Source organism: Lytechinus variegatus, chromosome 2, assembly GCF_018143015.1.
Source record: "Lytechinus variegatus isolate NC3 chromosome 2, Lvar_3.0, whole genome shotgun sequence".
Classification (NCBI taxonomy): Eukaryota; Metazoa; Echinodermata; class Echinoidea; order Temnopleuroida; family Toxopneustidae; genus Lytechinus; species Lytechinus variegatus.
In genome coordinates, this window is record NC_054741.1 from 23,987,989 (window position 1) to 24,008,883 (window position 20,895).

The 20,895-nt window shown below is 34.9% G+C and overlaps 1 protein-coding gene across 1 annotated transcript; it reads right to left on the minus strand.

The window, feature by feature from the left end:
* Positions 1–8,334: 8,334 nt before the first annotated feature.
* On the minus strand, positions 8,335–20,565 carry LOC121409414 (15-hydroxyprostaglandin dehydrogenase [NAD(+)]-like). Its single transcript, XM_041601351.1, has 8 exons — positions 20,510–20,565; positions 17,645–17,749; positions 16,052–16,178; positions 15,743–15,849; positions 15,263–15,359; positions 13,935–14,011; positions 10,771–10,919; positions 8,335–8,652 (listed from the first exon to the last, which is right to left on the minus strand). The coding sequence occupies exons 2-8, from the start codon at positions 17,735–17,737 to the stop codon at positions 8,520–8,522; spliced, it is 783 nt and encodes a 260-aa protein (XP_041457285.1). The 5' UTR covers positions 17,738–17,749; positions 20,510–20,565; the 3' UTR covers positions 8,335–8,519.
* Positions 20,566–20,895: the final 330 nt, after the last annotated feature.

Here is a 20,895-nt window from a genome sequence, read left to right on the forward strand (position 1 = left end):
AAATATTTTCTAGATATGATGTACATGCATACATTCACAATTCTCTTGAAAATTCAGTGTGATATTTTTTTGGTTTACTATGGCGATCGTGCAAATTTCCTGTAGAAAAAAATTATGGTGTGGATGGATTTCCATAGAGTATTGAAATTGATTGGATCAATCGTAACTCTTTGTAAGATGGGGCCCACAAATACGCAATGTTGTCAGGGCCTGGAATAAGGCACATGCCTTAAGACTGGCATCATTGGTCGAATCAAGCACTGTCCCACACACCTTCCAGAGGTCAGCTTCTATTGAAAATACTCCTGGGGCCCATTGCAGAAAGAATTGTGATCAAACATAACTAAAAAAATCTTGCACAACTTGATTTTTAGCCAATAAGCACCCGCTCGGTATTTGGGACTTGCGCTTGATCACAACTCTTTTGTGATATTTTGACTTGCGTTTAATCACAACTCTTTCTGCAACAGGTTCCTGGTGGGTGTTTCATAAAGCTGTTCATAAGTTAAGAGTGCACTTTAAGAACGACTGGAGATCCTTTCCTGTGGAAAATGATATATTCACTGGCGACAGTTTAGCACGTAAGAAAGGTTCATCAGTCGTTATTAGAGTCGCTCTTAACTTACAAACATGTTTATGAAATGGCCCCCTGGGGAGTGCTTCATCAACATTTTCATCCGACATGTTGTCAGATCTGACATCTTTCTCTGATGTTGATTGGCTGAGAGGTATTGTTACTAGGGTAACTGTCGGATAAAATGGGACTTGTCAAATAAAACGTCCGACAAGTCCTTTCATGAAACGCCCCCCTGGTCTTGCTCTTGCATTACTATAAAAGGGATCCCACAAGATCAGTCTGTGCCGTGTCATCTCTTGGCTGTGCTTCATAAAGGTTGTTCTCAATGACAGTTTGTTATTGTTTCTCTATTAAGAGTTCTTTTCAGCCAATCAAAATCAAGGATTTCACTGTACCGATATGTATCGACATATTGTCATTGATAATAACCTTGTGAAACAGGGTACCGGATAACATAGAGCTTGACCTGGGCCCGTCTTACAAAGAATTAAGATTGATCCAATCAATCATGTCTCTATGGAAATCCATTGGTGTCATAATTTTTTCTACAGGAAATATGCAAACTGTCCTTTGTAAACAAAGGAGAACACACTAAATTGTCAAGAAAATGATGAATGTATGAATAAACATAACTAGGCAAAAAAATTTGAACAAGCATTTTAGATGTGGACGTTGCTGGCTTTCCATATAGGTGAGGTTGATCAGATCAATCGCAAATCTTTGTAAGACAGGGTCCAGGAAGTCGTAATACACAGCTTAGCGATTGATCTTAAAGTCAACTTCTGATGATTGTAAATAATATGATCAATGTAATCAATCGTAAAAAACATTTTTATCTGATCTGATGACATCCTTTCAAAATCTTAATTCTCTATCTAGAACCCACCCCCCCCCAAAAAAAAACAATTAACTTGTTATAGCAAATGGGGAAAACTACCCCAATAGATGTAATGTTATGACAGCCATGTTTTTTTTCTCTCTCACCAAAACATTTGATGATTTTATTGAGATACAATTTATCAGATATTTGTAAAATGAATTTTAACCATTGTATTGAGAACAAACAATTGACTGGATAGAGCATTTTTTATAGATGAAAACAGATTTTCAAAGTTTATTGATATCACAACTGATTTGATTTATTATTTGTGAATGTTTTAGGATATGTAATCCTGCAAAATAGTTTCATTGTTTATTGTGCAATATTCAAGACTAAACATGTGCATACTTCATTTAGTGCAATATAGTATACAGTGCAAATTTCTGAAACATTATTTTTTCTATAATTTTCACATTTTAATCCAAGTTCTATTTATATACTATGTTTGAAACACTGTAAAAGTATTTTGTTTTATTTTCTAGGTAAAAAAAACATTTTTTTTTTCAATTTTGTGCAATAAATACTAGTAGTAGAATACCATGTCAGCATTCCATTCAGAGAATATTTATGAAATTAGACAAACACAACGTAAATAAGTTGAAATCCTCAATTTATTTACTTTTTGGTTCGTATTTTGTAATTATGCATGGTGGAGATAAGCTGGAATGTTTTTTTTTTAAGAAATGATATGATTTCAAGTGAAAACTATAATTACAAGATACAAATATTGTTTTTAAAAATAAGACATAACAAGATCATGAAAACAGAATTTAACTTCTCATTTCAAAAATGGCCATTTTGTTAAAAAAAAACAAAAACAACATGGTTTTCAAAGATTATTTGTGCATTTTTCATTTTTTCATGCAGAGATAGATTTAAATTCCATCGAAATATAATTGCATTGATAGAGAGGCAGAAATTAAAGAGTTCGGTGAACAGAGTGAGCAATTTTTGATAATGTTTGAAAAAATAAGAATAAGATTTCAAAGACATATTGTCAGCTTTGTTGCATCTTATAGCCAGGTCTCCTCCCAGGAGGAAGTTCTTTTCCCTCAGCAATTCTTCAATCATACCTTCATCTTGCCATATACACAGTTGGTGAAGAAATGCAATGGCAACAATTACAAAATGCATTATACATTTGTATTAAAACCTGGTATGGTATGCCATTTAATGATTGAAATCAAAGGTCATGGAATATTGTGTGCAGAGCTAATTTGTAGGGAGTTGAACAAGATTATGAAAATTGTAAAGTTGTATTTTTTGTCGATTATCATGATGACTTCATAAATTCTTGAATATTTTCTCAAAGTATTAGAAATCTATAGTATGTATTTTTGAAAAGAAGCTTGTGTGATATTCATCAGAAATTGTGTGTTTGAAAATGAAATACCGGTATACATAAACGCACCTTGATTTGGTTTTGTGTCTTGTTAGATTAATCAAAATACCACATTGGCCTGAATTCATGAAGGTGGGTAAACTCTTAACCAATTACTGGAAAAACCCATCGTTTCACGTCATGTGATAAATTCAACCCCTTGGCATTACACACTAGCGTACCTACGGGGGGGGGGGGCAGTCTGCACCCCCCTGACGAGCTTGAAAGACCTTTTTTGTGCCCCCCCCCTCGACGAGCTTGAAGACCTTTATTGCCCCCCCCCCCCCCCCCGACGAGCTTGAAAATTTTTATTCATTTTTTTTTTTTTTGCTTGTCATTTTTATTTTTTTCTGGTACAAAATCCTTTATTTGTGATTGAAGTCCTTTTTTTTTTTGCTTTTCAAATTTTTTGGCAGACGTTTTTGCCCCCCCTTTGGAAAATCCTAGGTAGGCCACTGGTGTTACAGTTTGCATTTCACAGATGGGTTGAAGATGTACTTAATAGTGCATTTTTTGGAAAATTCACATTAAACCCTGGGGGCTTTTTCATAAAAAGTTAAAATGCCAGCTACCATGGTAACAGGGCTCAGCAGCCAATCACACCAAGGTTTCCATGGTAGTTACAAAAATTGCAAAGTTTCAATAGTTGTAAATCTCTTATGAAATGGGTCTAGGTTATAGTTAACCCACCTTTAATTTGTCGAATCAAGCCACTAAGAGTAGCCACCTTGAAGATATATATCTGATGAAAATTACTGTTAGTGAAAATTTTATACAAATATTGCAGCGAGAGATAATTCATGAAATGTAACAGCATTTTAAATATTTCATCTTTATCATAACTTAGTTTAAGACACTTGATGTACATAATAATGCTCTACTTTGATTGTGTAAAAAATATTTATATTCTAGTTGGATATTCTTGAATGAACATGAACAAATGCAATAGATTGTTGTTCTCTCAAGGGAATTAACAGGATTCCCAGTCATGGAAAATCCTGAAAAAATTTGTGGGCATGAAAAGTCAGGGAAATTGGAAAATATGTGAAAAGTCATGGAATTGCATTTACCTCTTGGCTGTGGCAGCTTTCCAGTTTGTCGTGTCTCACAACACTCATACTCTGTGATCATACTCTGCTATGATAATTGGCTTCATGATTTCCATTTTTCCCACTTTTGTGACATCTCAAATTCTACATTACTCCTGGGACATCAGGGGAAGTCATGGAAAGCAGCAATTTAGTCATGGATAAGTCATGAAATTTCTGTGGGAACCTTGTTAAAGAACAAAGTATGATGACGAAGAACAAAGTATGATGTAGATTCATATTGATAACAAGTGAAAACAAGCAATGACAGAAGTGTGTATTTTCTAATTTGACGTTGTGCAATTTTTTATGTTCGTTTTTATTTTCCAGGGTGCTCTGTCTGAATGTAGACTCATATGTTGAACAAATGCATTTTGTCTAGTAATATTTCAGAACTTTAAATGAACATTGTGAATTCTTTTCATGATTTGCGATTGTTACGAGTTTGTGTGCGTTACCTGTAGAATGTTGTAATGGACACTTCTTGGCCCATGGTTCAAATCCCTGTACAAACCAAATCCATTGTTTGGCAAGCATTTAGTCCAAATTTACAACATGCTATCTAGGTCTTGTGCATGACTTCACACACTAATTATGACTCTGATATATAGTGCCAAAGTTCCTGCTGAAGAGTTGATCATGAAATGACTGAATGTTCTAATGAATATGTTATTTTCAATGAACTCCTAGAAAACAAAATAAAAATATTATGCATGACAAGGTTGTATTTTATAGTTTTAAGGTCCAGCAACACTAGGAATGATGATCGCTTGTACATTTGCATAATTCAGTAAAAGCTACTTTGATGAATGAGAAACCTATTCGCAATGTAGATTCCTTCGTGTGTTAAATCATGCTTAACTCCACTCACAGCTCTTTATTAAAAACAATCCGCAGATGCCGGATGTGGATACAACGGGAGCATTTCATGGAAGGATTTGATTACGGTTTTCAAGCTATTCTCTCTCATCCAATCTGATGCATTGATTATAATAGTAGCTTGACAATGAGTAGTATCAAAGCAGTGAAATCTTACGTCATGGCTTATTTAAAAAGTAATTTTGTGCATTAGCAGTCCTGCTTGCCATATTTTTAATAAAAATATCACAAGGGCCTATTCTTCATTTTCATTGATATTATGATCTTTATCCAGTACACTTTGCATTTATTGTGTGTCATATGGATATGATATGATGAAAATGGGTATATATTCCATTCAATCTTATCACTATTGATCATTTATAGTTACGTATTGTTTCATTGATAAATTGAAGCTTTTGCAAATCATATATTTGTATCATTCCAAACAACTTTGTGTGATATAATAAATGCATCGTAGTGCAATAAAGTCACATAATATTCAACGTGTGTTGTGTATAATTCTTACAATATTCATTGACTGAAAAGAAAGAAGCCTGTTTTGATGATTTATCTTCTTTTTTTTATTAAATCTGCATGATATGAAATTTATATCAAATATATCTCTTTACATAATCACAATTCAATATTAATAATAATTGGATCAATTTGACAAGAATATATACATCTCTGTATAAAATCACTTCACTGTACTATTCAAGTTCATGAGACGATGAAAGTGAACATCAAAATTAAGATGTCAACGTGTATATATTGTATTACTGTCGTCACCTCTATATTTCAGTAATATAATAATCACCATAATATCTTACATTCTTTTTTCCTGTAAAATGAATCTTGATGATAGTGAGCTTTGGATTTACAGCGTTACTTCTGTGACACACCTATTTGGCAGACCACGTTGCTATGTGCATGCAAAAAAAAACAACTATGTACTCTCAATCCTTGACGCACCTCCCCATTTCTAAGAATGGACCAATTTATCATCCTCAAAAATCTCTGATGCATTCCTAAGTTACACATCCTTGGTGGTTGGTTGTGTAACACCATCATAACAACGAGAGCATACTGCATGCAGCTAAAAAAAAGAAATGCTAAATCTGTATGCATTACAATGGTAATTTCTCCTGAACAACCAAAACTGAATCTTTACAAAACATAAAAGTGATTTGGTAAACATGGCCAGAGATGCAAGGAGCATGCTTTGTCATATTGTCTGGCAACATCCAGGATCACAGAAGTCCTGTTGCAAATCTAGAGCTGCATTATGGTCTTGTTGCCGCGTTCGTGAAATAGCAGGTAGTACCATCCTGTGCTTTCTCAGCAATGCCAAAAGCACAGCAATGCCAAATCACAAGAGTTTGAAAATACTTTTAAAAATATAAATTAGTAATATGCAAGCATTTCAAACCATTTATGTATATGTTTGGCAATATTTAAATTCACATGGAAATAAAACAGGTATTCTTGTCAAAAACTCTTCTCAATCTACAAAATTATAAAAACTTGAAGCTATTATAAACCTACTTGCATAGCAAGAACAGTAATTGAAAGCAATTGAAAAATAATATTTGGCAAAGTGGATAAACCTAAGAAATATGTGGTCAATATTCATAAGCATTATTCTCTATGACGAACTTATTAATAAAACATTTGCCTCTTTGGACAACACTGAAATGCATTTACATTTTAGGCAAGTTGAAAATTTACTATGAGCAAGTTATATAATATTATTTGGCATAATCAGAGATCAAACTACTAACGCCTAGCGAAAATTTAATATTGGTCTTAAGAATAACATTTACAGGGGATTCACTCAATTATGCATATTTAGATGGCATCAACAGAAATCAGCTGTAAAGTAAATTGAAGGAAACATATAATAAAAATATAAAAAAAGAATTAATGAAATTAGTGCAAAGTTAATAATACAATTTAATATACTGTATAATGATCATAAATGTTATAATGCCCAGCTACAAACATAACCATATACAGCATTGGTGCTGAAAAGTTAAGGAACCCAACCAGAAATTGCACTTTTTCATGCTGAGTGTTGAATGTAGACAAAAACACTTCAATGTTCGGCGAGTCGAAAGAAAAAAACTTTCTTCAATGTCTGCCCCCCCCCTGACGAACCACAACCCATGCAAAGGACGTATCCCTGCCCCCCTGACGAGCTTGAAAGACCTTTTTTGCCCCCCCCCCAAGAGCTCAAAGACCTTTATTGCCCCCCCCCCCTGACGAGCTTGAAGACCTTTTTTTTTTGCTTGTCAATTTTTTTTTCTGGTACGAAATCCTTTTTTGTGATTGAAGACCCTTTTCTTTTCTTTTTTTTTGCTTGTCAAATTTTTTGGCAGACGTTTTTGCCCCCCTGTGGAAAATCCTAGGTACGCCACTGGCAGAACTTGAACACTTTGAATATACTGGTATTCATTTTCTGGTGGGATTCAATAACTTTGGCACAACTATATATGATATAATATTTTATAAGATTTAATTTTTAGAGCAGTAAATTTGTAATCTAAAATATTGGTAGGTATCTAATAAGTGAATACGTGGCAAGCCTGATATTCATCCAGATCGCCTGACAGATGAATATATAATCTAAAAACTATATCAGAATAAAAAATAATAAAATCATCATCAGAATGGGACAAATAAAAAAGTATAGCTAGCATACAGACATTCAATATTTGGAATGGATTTTTCTATACACTATCTTGGAAGTAGAAGGACACTGAACGTTGACTAGTGTCATAATTTTTGGTATCATAATCACACAACAATTGAGAAAAATCAAATACAGTTTCATATAAGTTATGCATTATATTGCTTTAGAATATTTTGAGGTAATAAGCGATCATAAAACAGAGAAAACCCAGGATAAAGTGATCTCATGTAAAACCTCTGGTCAAGATACAACATGTGTCTATTCATAATCTTAACTATTTCAGAGCTTTCAATTTAATATTGCTGTACGTGGTTAAGGACATTTTGAAGAAGGTTTAGCCTAATCTTCCATGGGGGAGGATTATACCATGTTTATCATGGACAGAGTGGAATCAAATTTTTTTACCAATGGACATGTATTTCTTATATATCGTTATTCTTTCCTCATCTTGCAAAATTATTGCTTCCTCATCACTGGCCTGAAATTCTCAAAATTCCAGCAAAATAATGTTTAAATTCGTAAGCAATGGTAGAAAATAATCAGCTGAACCTCACCATTATGTGTAGGCTAGACAATATTCATTGCTTCTTAAAGGGTCTGGCATCAGCAAATTGTAATCCATCTCCCATGAAAGGTCAAATCAGACCAACTTTGATAAATCCAAGACCCTCATTACACTGGGTTTTCACTGTACGAGTCCTCACTTCATTGTCAATATATTGCTGTAAATGAAATATTGAGTGCAATGTTTCATGCAGACCTGGGGCCTGTTTCATAAAGGAGTGCAACTGTTGTAACTTTGCCATTATGGCAACTACCATGGTAAACTTGATTTTGATTGGCTGCTGAGCCCTGGTAGTTGCCATAATGGCAAAGTTACAACAGTTGTGTTAAAGTTCTTTATGAAACGGGCCCCTAGTGTGAGATGACGTTACTTGGGTACACAATTTCCTCAGAGGTATTACATGTTACCTGACTTGCAATTCATTTACAGACGAGGCACTGACAATTTCTGCACCATTGTGGGTGTAAACACAGTATTAGAGCTTGCTTGGGACCCAGTCTCTGTACTTTTTGTAATCGATCCCATTCTGAGGAGTACATCTCATCACTTCTCCATGTTTGCTGTCATCTTCCACGAGCTGGATGAAACCCTCAGCTACCATTGAAACTCTGGATAAAAAAAACATGACAGATTGTAACAGAAGGGTATCCAAAACAAGACAGATAAGATTTTCAACAAGCTCATGTTCAGTGCACTATCAAACAGACATGCATCGATGAATCAATAGAATAACCAGACATAAATGTATTTATATCCTACATAAATTAAATCCTGTATGCTGATTGGTTTAATTAGCATCATGTGACTAAACATATTCTCACTATTTTGAGATGTCGAAAATGAATTCCATGACGTCAATGATGGAATAGTCGACTATTCCATCATTGACACAGATCATGCAATTTCTCGAGCGCACCGGTCAGAGAGTTGACTCTACCAGGCAAGTCCCGTGAAGGGATGGCGCAGACACAAATCCAAGTTCCGCTGAGCGCAAAAGTAGATCAGCCTGTGCAGCGCGTTATCTATATTTAAGTTCAGATTAGGAAAAGATGAACTACGTATACAAGAGTATTCAGTTATTAGATTTTGGATATAAAACAAATATACCAGGCTTTTATTTCGAAAGTATAGCGGGAATTATTTATCCTCGGTTGTACTAGCCAAATTACTATTTTCCCCTCGGGGCTTTGCCCCTCTGGAAAAATAGTAATGCCAGTCCAACCTCGGATGAATAATTCCCGCTATACTTACTCAAAGCCTGGTATATTTGTAGAATATTTCTTTGTCACTGAATGAATGGTAGAATATAGCCTGCCCTTTGTAGAGAGTATCTAAATAACTGTACTAAAAAGGTATATATTCTGGTTAGACCTTAAACACCAAGTCCACCCCAACATTTGGTTGATTTGAATAAAACAGATAAAAATGAAACAAGCATAACACTGAAAATATTTTCAAAATCAGTTGCAGAACAAGAAAGTTATTACATTTGGAAGTTTCACTTATAAAAAAAAAACACAAAGACATTGACATGTATGCAAATGAGTGAAATGGATTCTTGTATCTTATGTTATAATCAGATATTTCACTTTTATAACTTTGATGATAAAATTGTCACAGTAAACTGAATAGTGATTAATATGCCTCGTGAGGAACAAAATCTAGTTTTACAAATTTAGAGGAAAGTATTTTGAAATTTGATATTTCCAATTAAATGCAAAAGATATGTGTGACATCATCAGCTCCCTCATTTGCATTCTGTGAAATGATGAAATGTACATATAACTTTTGAAAATAAGCCAAAATATGAAATGTCATTACTCTTTTATTTGTATTGATTTTGTTGTAGTTTGCTTTTCTCCATTGAATCCTTTCAAATATTTGTTGGGTTGTACTTTGATCTTTAAGCTACATGTCTATAGAAGCCTGCCCTGGGCCCCATGGCATAAAAGTTACTATTTTAGTCACTTTGCCATCCAATGGTAACCTGCATGGAATTCTTAATTTTGATTGGCTGTTAATTACCGTTACCATGGTAATTACCATTGGATGACAAAGTTACCATAATAGCAACTTTTATTCAATGAGGCCCTGGACTCGGTGTGCCAGGTGCATGTATACGTAATACAAGCAAGCAATCTTCACATAGTCATCGTTATTCTTATTGTATTCTGCAGAATAACTTGCATGTTGGAGGGATTCCAATGTAAAATAGATCTATTATTTTCAAAGTTTGGCACATTTGCCTGAAAATGAATATTACTGCTGTTGAATAAACACCAAAATATATCCACTCTACAAAAATTGAACTGGAAGATGAGAGATATTGATATACCAAGGTTGAAATTAATTCAATACCACCAAAAATAAAATTTTTTGCAAATATTGAATCCATAAATGAAAGCAGATTGGGAATCCATATTGTGCATTTCATTTCATTACAGACAACTTATCAAATATGTGTGGTATCATTTGAGTGTTTTGTGAATGGAAACGCGATACATAAAAAAGTGACCCAAGTACTGGGCCCTTTGCTCCTTTGTAGTCGTGTTTCGTCTAGATGCAACTCAGAACATTACATGCAAGTCCCAAATCAATGCACTGTTCTGCAATGGGCCCCTAGTGAGAATTTTTATGATAAACCTGCGTTTGTTTAATAGGGAAATGCTCATTTGGGGCGAAGAGGGAAAGAGGGAGGCAAGGGGCTGGAGCTTAAAAATACTCACGGAATAGTTTCTAGTTCTGAACCATATATGGCCTTTGCTACGGGATGCTTGATCAACTCTCTCATTCCTTCCAGTATCGCTGTCTCACTGAAGCTTGGGCAAAGGCAGTTTATTCTAACGTTCTTAGGGTTGAATACACGGTCTCCAATCTACAGTATAGAAACAGGAGGTTGAGATAGAGAGAAAAAGAGTCAGTGAAAACTCATTGGCCTTTACAAAGGTGGTTATGAAAACCATCGGTTGAACCCATGGTTTATGCAGATTTCCTTATAATTTACGCATAATTTACAGCATATCGATAAAAAAATTACCAATGCTGATGCAAGCTTTTGTCACTGTGCGCCAAATTGATGCCTGTTGTTATGGTTGAGTAAGCTGGTTTATTCATGAGTCTACTGTTTAGAACAGGGGACTCATTAACTCAAAACAGTGAACTCATGAATAAAATATAGCGTACTCCATTGTGGCAACAAGCATCAATTTAGCACAAAGTGGCAAAAGTGCGCAACAGTATTGGTCTATGCTGTAAATTAATCATAAATTATACAGGAAATCTACATAAAGATTGGATCCAACCGATGATTTTCAACACCACCTTTGTGAATTCTGGCCAATGTCACTTCGAATCAGGATGTTATTGGTTTCTCACTTGATTGAGGATATGAGAAAACATGAAGCATGAAGTTTGAATTTAGAACTTGCGATCATGAGATGGATTCTCACCTGCACACAATGGAAATGGATCAAGAAAAGATATTAAACACTGCTTAATTTCCAAAAAAAAAAATAATAATCTAAACAGAACATTGCCCAAGAACTAAGGTAGACTCTGTTTTAACTATCCATTGGATCTAAAAATGATGAACAAAGCATTAGGGGGTTATGCAATATTTTATAACCTGGCACTATTTTGACTCACAATCAATTTATTATGCATAGCAACTGGCACTCAATTTCATTTTCCCCAATAAAAGAAAGTGGTTTGACAGAAGCACAGTCACTTATAGTATATGCCTGAAGACACTAACAGCATTCATCCTGCCCCCCCCCCCCCATAAAAAGGGGTCAACAACTGAGAAAAAAAGAAGAAAAAAAAAGGAATAAAAGGTAAAGAGGTAAAATATGAAACTCTTTTCTTGATTATTTCATGTTAAAAATCTGCCAGATTATTGTATTTTCTTTTCAAAAGTTATTTGCTCACTCATCCAGGGCTATTCAGAAATCCCCCCCCCCCACACACACACACAAAATGTTCTGCCCTCTGACAATATTTTAGAAAAACTGGATGTTTGTGAACACTCAAAAACCTTGGAATCCTGCCAATACCCAAGAAATGTATTTTGATTGAAGACTAGGTAGTAGGTCAAAGTAAATCAATCATTAAACACTGTTGGTCTCTTTTCAAATTCATCTTTTCATTTGTGTCTTGTCTAACTTTGTTGACTCTTGTTTGACAAAGACTGACCTTTGAGCTTGCATTCAAGCTAAAAACTCATGACCTTTACAACAGATATTATTAAGAAAGAGATTGCTTTGCATGCATCACTCAGAAGCTGCATAACTGTAATAGCCTACTGTATGAGATCCCTGATTCTAAATTACTGAAATTGCAGAGGGTTCAAAACACCTGTGCAAGACTTATTTGTGGTTGTACAAAATTTAAATGTATCACACCAATAATAAAGAACCTACACGGGTTGTCCTCTGGAAGTTAGGAAAGCGACATTCGTAAACAACTTCAAATCAAAACTAAAAACATTTTATCAATAACAAGTATTTTAGGATTCATATAGCACCAGCTAAACGTGGTATAGAATATATGCTTTATTTCTGCACTCTATAAATCTTACTATCATTAATTCATCATTAATATAATTATCATTCTTATTCTCCTCCTTCTTCTCCTCCTTCATCCTATGTAGTTCAAGAGCAAGGCCATGGCCATGTATCAGATCATATGATCAATTGTTTTATTTATTTATTTGATTTATTAATCCAGGGTAGCCTGTTCAGTGATTGAAACACTATTCTCAATCAGGGCCCTGCACAAATACATAGAAAAAACATAATACATTATATACAAAACATGTGAAATATACAATATCATTACAATAAAGTGAAATAATATGAGTAAATTGCTAAACAGAACCAGTATTCAGCACGATTTCAGTAGGAAATCAAGGGGAAAAAATCAGGAATGTAAATTACTTATATTCAATTATATTTGTTTGTAAACACTGATTTTACCTAGACTTATGTTTATCTTTTAAATATTAAACAAGTACTCAAGTGCCCTGCAGCACAGATCAATCACTAATTCAAAAAGACACTTCTGATAGGTTAAGCAATAGGTACATACAATAATCTCTATTAGCCATTGCCATCTAGCAATTGATTGCACCACCTTGGTTAAGGTGCCCTAGCTAATCTGCTAAGCTTCATTATATGTTCCAAGATTTAAATCTTCTTAATAATTTTGTTTATGCTGCACATATCACTTTATTTGCAGAACTTTATTTTGTTCATTCTGTATAAATTGAAATGAAATGAATAAATCCATTCAAACCAAATCAAATAAAATGTTACTAATTACATGTACATATCAGGGAAAAGTCAACACTAAATTCTGTAAGAAGGGTAACCGATATAAAGAGAGCATGAGAAATATGTTTGTGATCAATATCTGTATTCTGGGTTTTCCATGTGCATCACTCTCCTCCACGCTATCAAATTTCTCCCATTAAAATATTCCATGCCAAAATCATAAAGCAATGTAGTAAGCATACAAAGTGTACCCGGAGAGCTTTGCAAACACTGGTTGTATATGTGATGTCACAGAAAAAAGGGTTTGTGCAAGCATAAACATCACATAATATGTCCACAAAGTAACCAGGGCACTGGGAACGATTTTTAAGTGGAGTAGGGTTGCTGATGTAAATTTGAAAAGCAAAAAAAAAGGGTTTTACTACAAAATGAAGGTCATTTTTGTTACATTTGTCCATTTTAACACATCTTCCAGAATACCCAGAGTGCTGCTAAAGGATAACAAGAAACGCAGCCCCCCCCCCCTAGGAAATTTTTGGCACCACCAGCACCCCCACTTCCCAGGGCCATGATAGTAACCTACCTCAGTTTGTGCAATTCATTAAATAAATTTTGCTTACCGCAATAGCTCTTGTGAATCCTAGTACACCATGTTTAGCAGCAGTATATGCAGGTGCCAAGGGCATGGGCAACATGCCTGAAAAATACATTACAAACAGTGTACCTCTTTAAAGAATGACAAGCATAGATATCTGAATATCTTACGTCAGTGAAACAGATTACAAGCACATGTGTATAGTTAAGACAGGCAGAAGAGAATAATAGCAGACCATCAACGAAACCTTGTGGGACACTTAGACGCTGTTCTCATTACAGTCCTAAAACTAGTTTACCGGAAAGTAGTTCAGTGGAAACTAGTTTAATGTGTAATGAAAACGCTTGAAGCAGCTTTGGAAGCAAACTTCCAAACAACCAGTTTCAAGATCGATTTGACATGTTAAACTGGTTTTAGCATAAGTGCGGAGACAACCATTCTTCAGGAAGTTATCTTCCCATATGTATTGTGTAGAACACCTGCACTCTGGTTTCAAATTTCGGAGTGTTCCTATAGAAACAACATCTCGTTCTGTAAAGTGGGTTCTGAAAACAATTTTAGGAAGATCAGATGGGAACCATTGGAAAAAATCTTTCTAAACTCGTTTCCACTAAACTAGTTTTAAAAGTATACCGAGAATGGGGTGTTTGTCACAAAATTATCTTGTGACTTTTTTTTGGGGGGGGGGGTAATTATGCATATATCATTTTAACAGCAACAAGGCTTTTATTCATTATTTGTTGTTGTTTTTTCTGAAAATAAATTTTATTTACCAGAAGCAATTACATTGTACATGATTAACTTCTGTTCATAGTCTACATAACACTTCCCTGGTCTATGTAAATTATCTCTAATCAAGATTTCAAATCTAACATATCTTCACAACATTTAATAAATAACAATCAAATTTTGTGACATATTACAGCATGTAATATTGACTTAGTCTAGCACATTTTTTTGTGAGGACTTGCTTGAAAGGATATGATTTCCATAGTTCTGTTTCAGTCTAGTTTCGGACAACCCTTTATAGAAAATGAATTACAGATGATTACAGACAATTTTGTAATTCAACTCTTATAAATTGATATATAATATATTCCTTTTTTTATTCATCTATGTGAACCTACAATGTAGAACAAGGCAAAGCTATCATTTTCTATTTCTATAATGTCCCCAAAACACTTGAATGTGCATAGTAAATGGTCATAATCAAATGTAAGTTTATAAAGTATAAAAATATATCAGCCTGCAATGATGGGGCTTACACAAGAAATCCAACTCAGTGTTTTTTGGGGGGAAAATATTAGAAAAATGAAAATATGACCGAAAATGCATTAAAATTTGTATAATTACCAGCCATGGATGCAATGTTGATAACAATACCTCCTCTCCCTCCGTTTTTCTTATCCATCATCTGCCTGGCAAGAAAGGTGCCTCTCATGACAGCTACCTGCAAAAAAATTATAATATTATGGTAATGATATAATATCATAAATACTCATAATGAAAATTGAAGCTTGAAAACAGGAAATAAATGAACAGAAAAAATTGACATGTGTGGGATGATAATAATGTAAAATTATAATAATGATAAAAAATATAACAATGATGATGATGATGATGATGATAACAATAATAACAAAAACAACAACCAAGAACAATAATGATAAGATAAACAATAACAATAAAATAAACATAATAACAACAATAATGCCAGATAAAACTATGAACATTGTACATAAAGGAGAAGGAAAAAAACACTGGCTTGTTGGGAGCCATACAGATTTGAAGGAAACCATTATTTACAAATGTTAAACAATAATTGAAGCTTACCAAGTCTACATCAACAGTTCTCTCCCAGTTGATCTCATCTCCTATTCCCGCATTGTTGCAGACAATGTCTATGCCCTTATAATGCTCAAGGGTCTTTGAAAAGGCATCTGTAGAAGGGGGAGATAGAGAGAGAAATAATATGAACAATAATTCATTATCAGCTAATTAGATAAATAGTAAAACAGTGAGACGCATAATGGAGGGACAAAATATTAATCCAAAGGGTATATAATATCAATCATATGGAAGTGTTTGGTAATTTTTGTTAATACTCAAACTAGAATGGGAATAGAAGATCACTAAGTTTACCTTCTAACTGGTCCTTTGAAGTTACATCACATTGAAAGAATCGGACTTTATCCTCCCCATATTTCTTGTTTAGTTCATCTTCTGTGGCCTTTCCCTTTGCAGGATTGTAATCGACGATACTGACTCCCTGTTTGCATCAATCATGAAAATTAATAATTAATAACAAATAGAGCGGTTTTCATCCTTTTATAGCTATAAACATCTTTGCCCCTTTTCAAGTCTAATGTGGCCCTTTTTTATAGCGAAAATCATTCTCCTTACAAAATGACCACAGACAAACAGCCTTTCTTTCCCTTTGCAGAATTGTGATAGATGATACCGACTCCCTGTTGATATCAATCATGATGCAAGTAAGGTCCCCATTAAGAGCTGTGTTTTTATTAATGGTATCTTTGTCACATTTATGTAAAATGTGGCCTTTTATAGCTACAAACATTTTCATCAAAATGACAAGATAAACGACCACAAATTGGCAAATATGGTACACTTTGTAAAAGTATAGCTTGATTTAAAAAAAAATGTACATTCTGAAACAAACTGTATTCATATACACCATTTTCAATTAAAATGTATATGTTTAAGTATAAAATCTGTGATAATCTATGAATTGTAAAAAAATAATATTTCAATAAAATTATACAAATACATAATTCAATCATTAATTCTTATTATTAATTAGAAAGAAATTATTCTTCATGGGTCAAGCTTCGCTCCTTTTAAAGGCACGTATGACTTTTTATAATTGGAATTTGAAGTGCCAAAATATAGATCCAGGATATTCATGACATATTACTGATAGCACTACATAGTACTTACTAAGCTATATATTCCAAATAATTTCATCTATGTTCAAACAAAAATATATACTCTGTTCCCGGAAAATGTGTTTTTTAACAGCAAAAAAAATCTTAAATCACTTAATGCAAAGTTTCTAGACACTTGGCATCCCCTTGGCATGCCATAAAATTGCAGTCTTCCACAAGGTGGTAACTTTGAAGAGTTTTCATTATCACTATGGTTCCTACAGGTAAAAAGTTGAAACCATTAGCTGTCACTAAAATATAATATTCATGGCAACAATGAATTAACCTGAATAATGTACACATAGATAACAGGCAATATATGGCCTTTTTTCACTTCGGTCTATGGATCGTCTTGTCGGCGCCGCTGGGTTACAAGTTAAATCATTTTTTAGTAACTTTAGAACAATTTATTTACAATTTTAATAGGTAACACTCTTTATCAATGTTATTATTAATTGAAAGCAATGCATGTTATGTATATTTTGATGTTACAAAACACCTAGACCTTGAAAGTTTATACCAGATCCAACAACTTAATGATTGAAGTTAAGGACAGTGAAATATCAAAATTCTGCCTTTAAATACTTTGCTAAATACATTAGAATGATATCTTTACAAACTTCATCATTACCCTTGACATCAGATTCCATTAAAATATAACAATGAACTGCTAATATCATCTTAGAAAACAATTTTAAATTCTTTACTAACTGGTCCCAAATAACTCTGAATAGCCATCATGTTGCCCCCTCCCCCCAAAAAAAAAAATTGGTGTATACAATCAACTTACTCTAACACTCCTCTTGAGTAATTCCTCTGAAAAGGCCTTGCCGAGTCCTTCAGCAGCACCAGTAATAAGAGCAACAGCACCTTGAATTTTCATCTTGATATCACACTAGTAAAATATAAATACAGTATATTCTAACATATAGGCTTATATTATAACAGATCTTATTTCCACTTATCCTGTATGTATGAGGTTATATCACCTCTGTTTACAGTTGTTTACAAGTAGAATATGCCAGGAGCGGATCCAGGGGCGGTATTCTGAACATTGTCTTTTCTCCATATTTTATCTTATCTCAGAGATATGACAAAATCGGTATTCTGGTGGATGTCATAACTTTTGTCACAAAAATTGTCATAAATTTTGTCTCTTCTCTTTAGTGCGCAGCAAAAATACGCGGCTTTAAATGCGCGTAATCCTTTTATACAAGCAAAAGATATGACAAAAGTTATGACAGGGGGGTAGCAGTCATAAATTTTGTCATATCTTTTAGTACCAAATATCCCGATACCCTGCCGACTGAATGTCAAGCAAACAATTATATTATTTAGATTAGATTGTGGTATTAGTTTCACTCATCTTCCATGACAATTTTCAAAATTATTTTTTCATGCTACAATTAGTTAGGCCCTACATTTTTATTCCTCCTTTTTTTCTCTGTTTTCCTTACTTTTATACTTCTCTAAAATTCTTCACAGCTCCCTGTCTCTCTTTGTAATTAAGCGCATCAATATACGCGTAGTTGCGCGATGCCAGCAACTGTTTGGGGATACGCCCTACCTGCCACGGGGCTTTCCTATTGGCTAGAAGGGCTCCAACTGGGAACTAACGATGATTTTGATTGGCTCGCTTCCGAAAAGATGGGTGGGAACTTTGAGAGATATGACAGGGAAAAGACAATGTTCAGAATACCGATTTGTGACAATCATAGCGGTGTCACATCTCGGAGAGAAATGACAAAATTTATGACAAAAGTTATGACAGAGTTACAGAATACCACCCCAGGATTTTCCAAAGGGGGCCGGGGTATTTCAACTTGCACAACATACATAACATTCTCCACTAATTTATTTTTTTATGACTATCAAAAGGGAGGGGCACAGGCTTGATATGTGTACAGACACGCAAAGGGACGAGTGTTGGTTGGTTCCAAAAACAAAATAGGGCCATTCAATCATTCTATTGTATCAAGAGCTAAAGTTTTTAGAACCAACGAGATCACAATGTAAAGTTTAAACCTCTATTGCTCAATAAAAATCCATTTGAATTTCATCAAATTTTACATTATAATTCAGAATTATATACTTGATAAAGAATCCACTATATTCATTAGCTCTTTAAAAAGTAGCAGCACCTTCAATTTTGAAAATAATGTGTGAAAGATGACAAAAATTATCTAAAAAATTGAAATTGATATAACAAAGTTTAGAAGTACAATCTTTAATAAGTACTGCACTTTATTCAAAACCCATATTGTTTTCACCAAATTGTGCGTAGTTGTAGAAAAAGGTATACTAAATAGGTGCTAACATTAAACATTGGGGTTCATGTGCTTTTTTTCAAACTATAAGTATAAGTTCTTTTGTTGGAGCAAATGTGCTTTTAAAAACACACAAGACATAACTGGAAATGTATTTACATAAAGAAATATTCTACTCCACTAGGCCTATATCCCATTAAATCAAACTCAAGGTCGTATTCGTCATACTTTGCAGCAGTGTAGAGTAAAAGTTCTGAATAGGCAGAGGCCTTTAAAAAGTTGGTACATCCGTTATATTATAACCTTGTTCATTAAATGAGTGGGTCTACTGAGTGATATACCTGTACTAGCTGATTACTCCTGGGGGGGGGGGGGGGGCCACTTCCATTCACGAGTGGATACCATGCGCGACCATGGGGTCTCGAAAAGCACCCTGAACACGTAATTTCCATATTCTGAAAATGCACCCCTTAACAAGTATTGGCGTGTGAAACCCTACCCTTAACAAGTATTGGAAACAAAACGATACTCTTGGCAAATATTCCCTGAAATGAACCCCTAAACAAGTACAGGAATGTTTTATTGTTACGGGTCCTTCGGTCGTCGGCTTTACCTTATTTGGTTAAGTACGACCCCACCTTCTACACCTCGCGCAAATCGGACTCTAAACACGAAGTGTTGGGGCAAAAAGGACATCCTTTATAAAACATTTTAATTTTGTTTTATCATCCCCGCAAATTCGACCCTAAACACGTAATTTTCCTAGCAAAAAATTGTTCATTATTTTTGTGTTTTTGACACCCTTATCACGTTACGTACAGTGTATGTAACGTGCCCTATCGTGAAAAAGACATCCTTTTTACGTTTTTTTTTGGTCACGCATGGTATCCACTCCTCAATGTAAGTGGCCCCCCCGTGATTACGGCACTTGTTCACTTATAACTGTGACGTTGTATTTCGTAAATAATATAGGGATGCGAACAAACAGTGGGGGAAACGTCCTTTAATTCTTAAGATTAAGTTAGAACATCGAACATAGAGGTGGATAATCCACCTCTACATCAATATGAGAAACACCACCACGGCCAAGCAAGAGGTCGAGGAGCCTGCCCCTCTCCGTATGATTGCAGGTAAGACTCTTGCTGCATCCCCCAATGAACGGTGCTCCTCGTCAGTCATACCGCGACCGGGCCTTGACTCCCGGCCCGCTCGAGCGGTACGGCCTCGCCTCGGAACTTCACTTGATGACTTTGATGTGCATTTTTTCTCAGTTCACTGTTCCGTGCAGGTCCTTTCCTATTCCGCATTGAATGATCACATACCGGTACCAAAAAGTGAAATGAATTGGCAAAGGCATTGATTTATTGGCACGATTTATTTCTGCTTACCTCTTGATTTTGGATTCACAACCAAGAAACCTACCAGTACGGTACCGTATCGTACCGCTATAAAAATGCAATCGGACCTTATCCGAGCTCGCGCGCGGGCTCTGGCTAGCCGGCGCGCTTCGGATCCGAGCTCCGCCATTCCTCCGGCCGGCCGGCCGATTAGTTAATTGCGCGGAGGCTCTCCCGCGCTCTAGCTAGCTAGCTCATGTAGTGCGGCGCGGCAAGCCTGAGCAATTGCTTAGGACAGGGGCATCTACTACCGTCACGGACGTTTTTACTTTTCAGTTACAAATGTACAATTATTGAGTCATCATTCACCTGAATTACTTAGCAACGGCGCCATCAGGAGATATTGAGTGAGTTTACAGATGCTTTTCTGATACCGT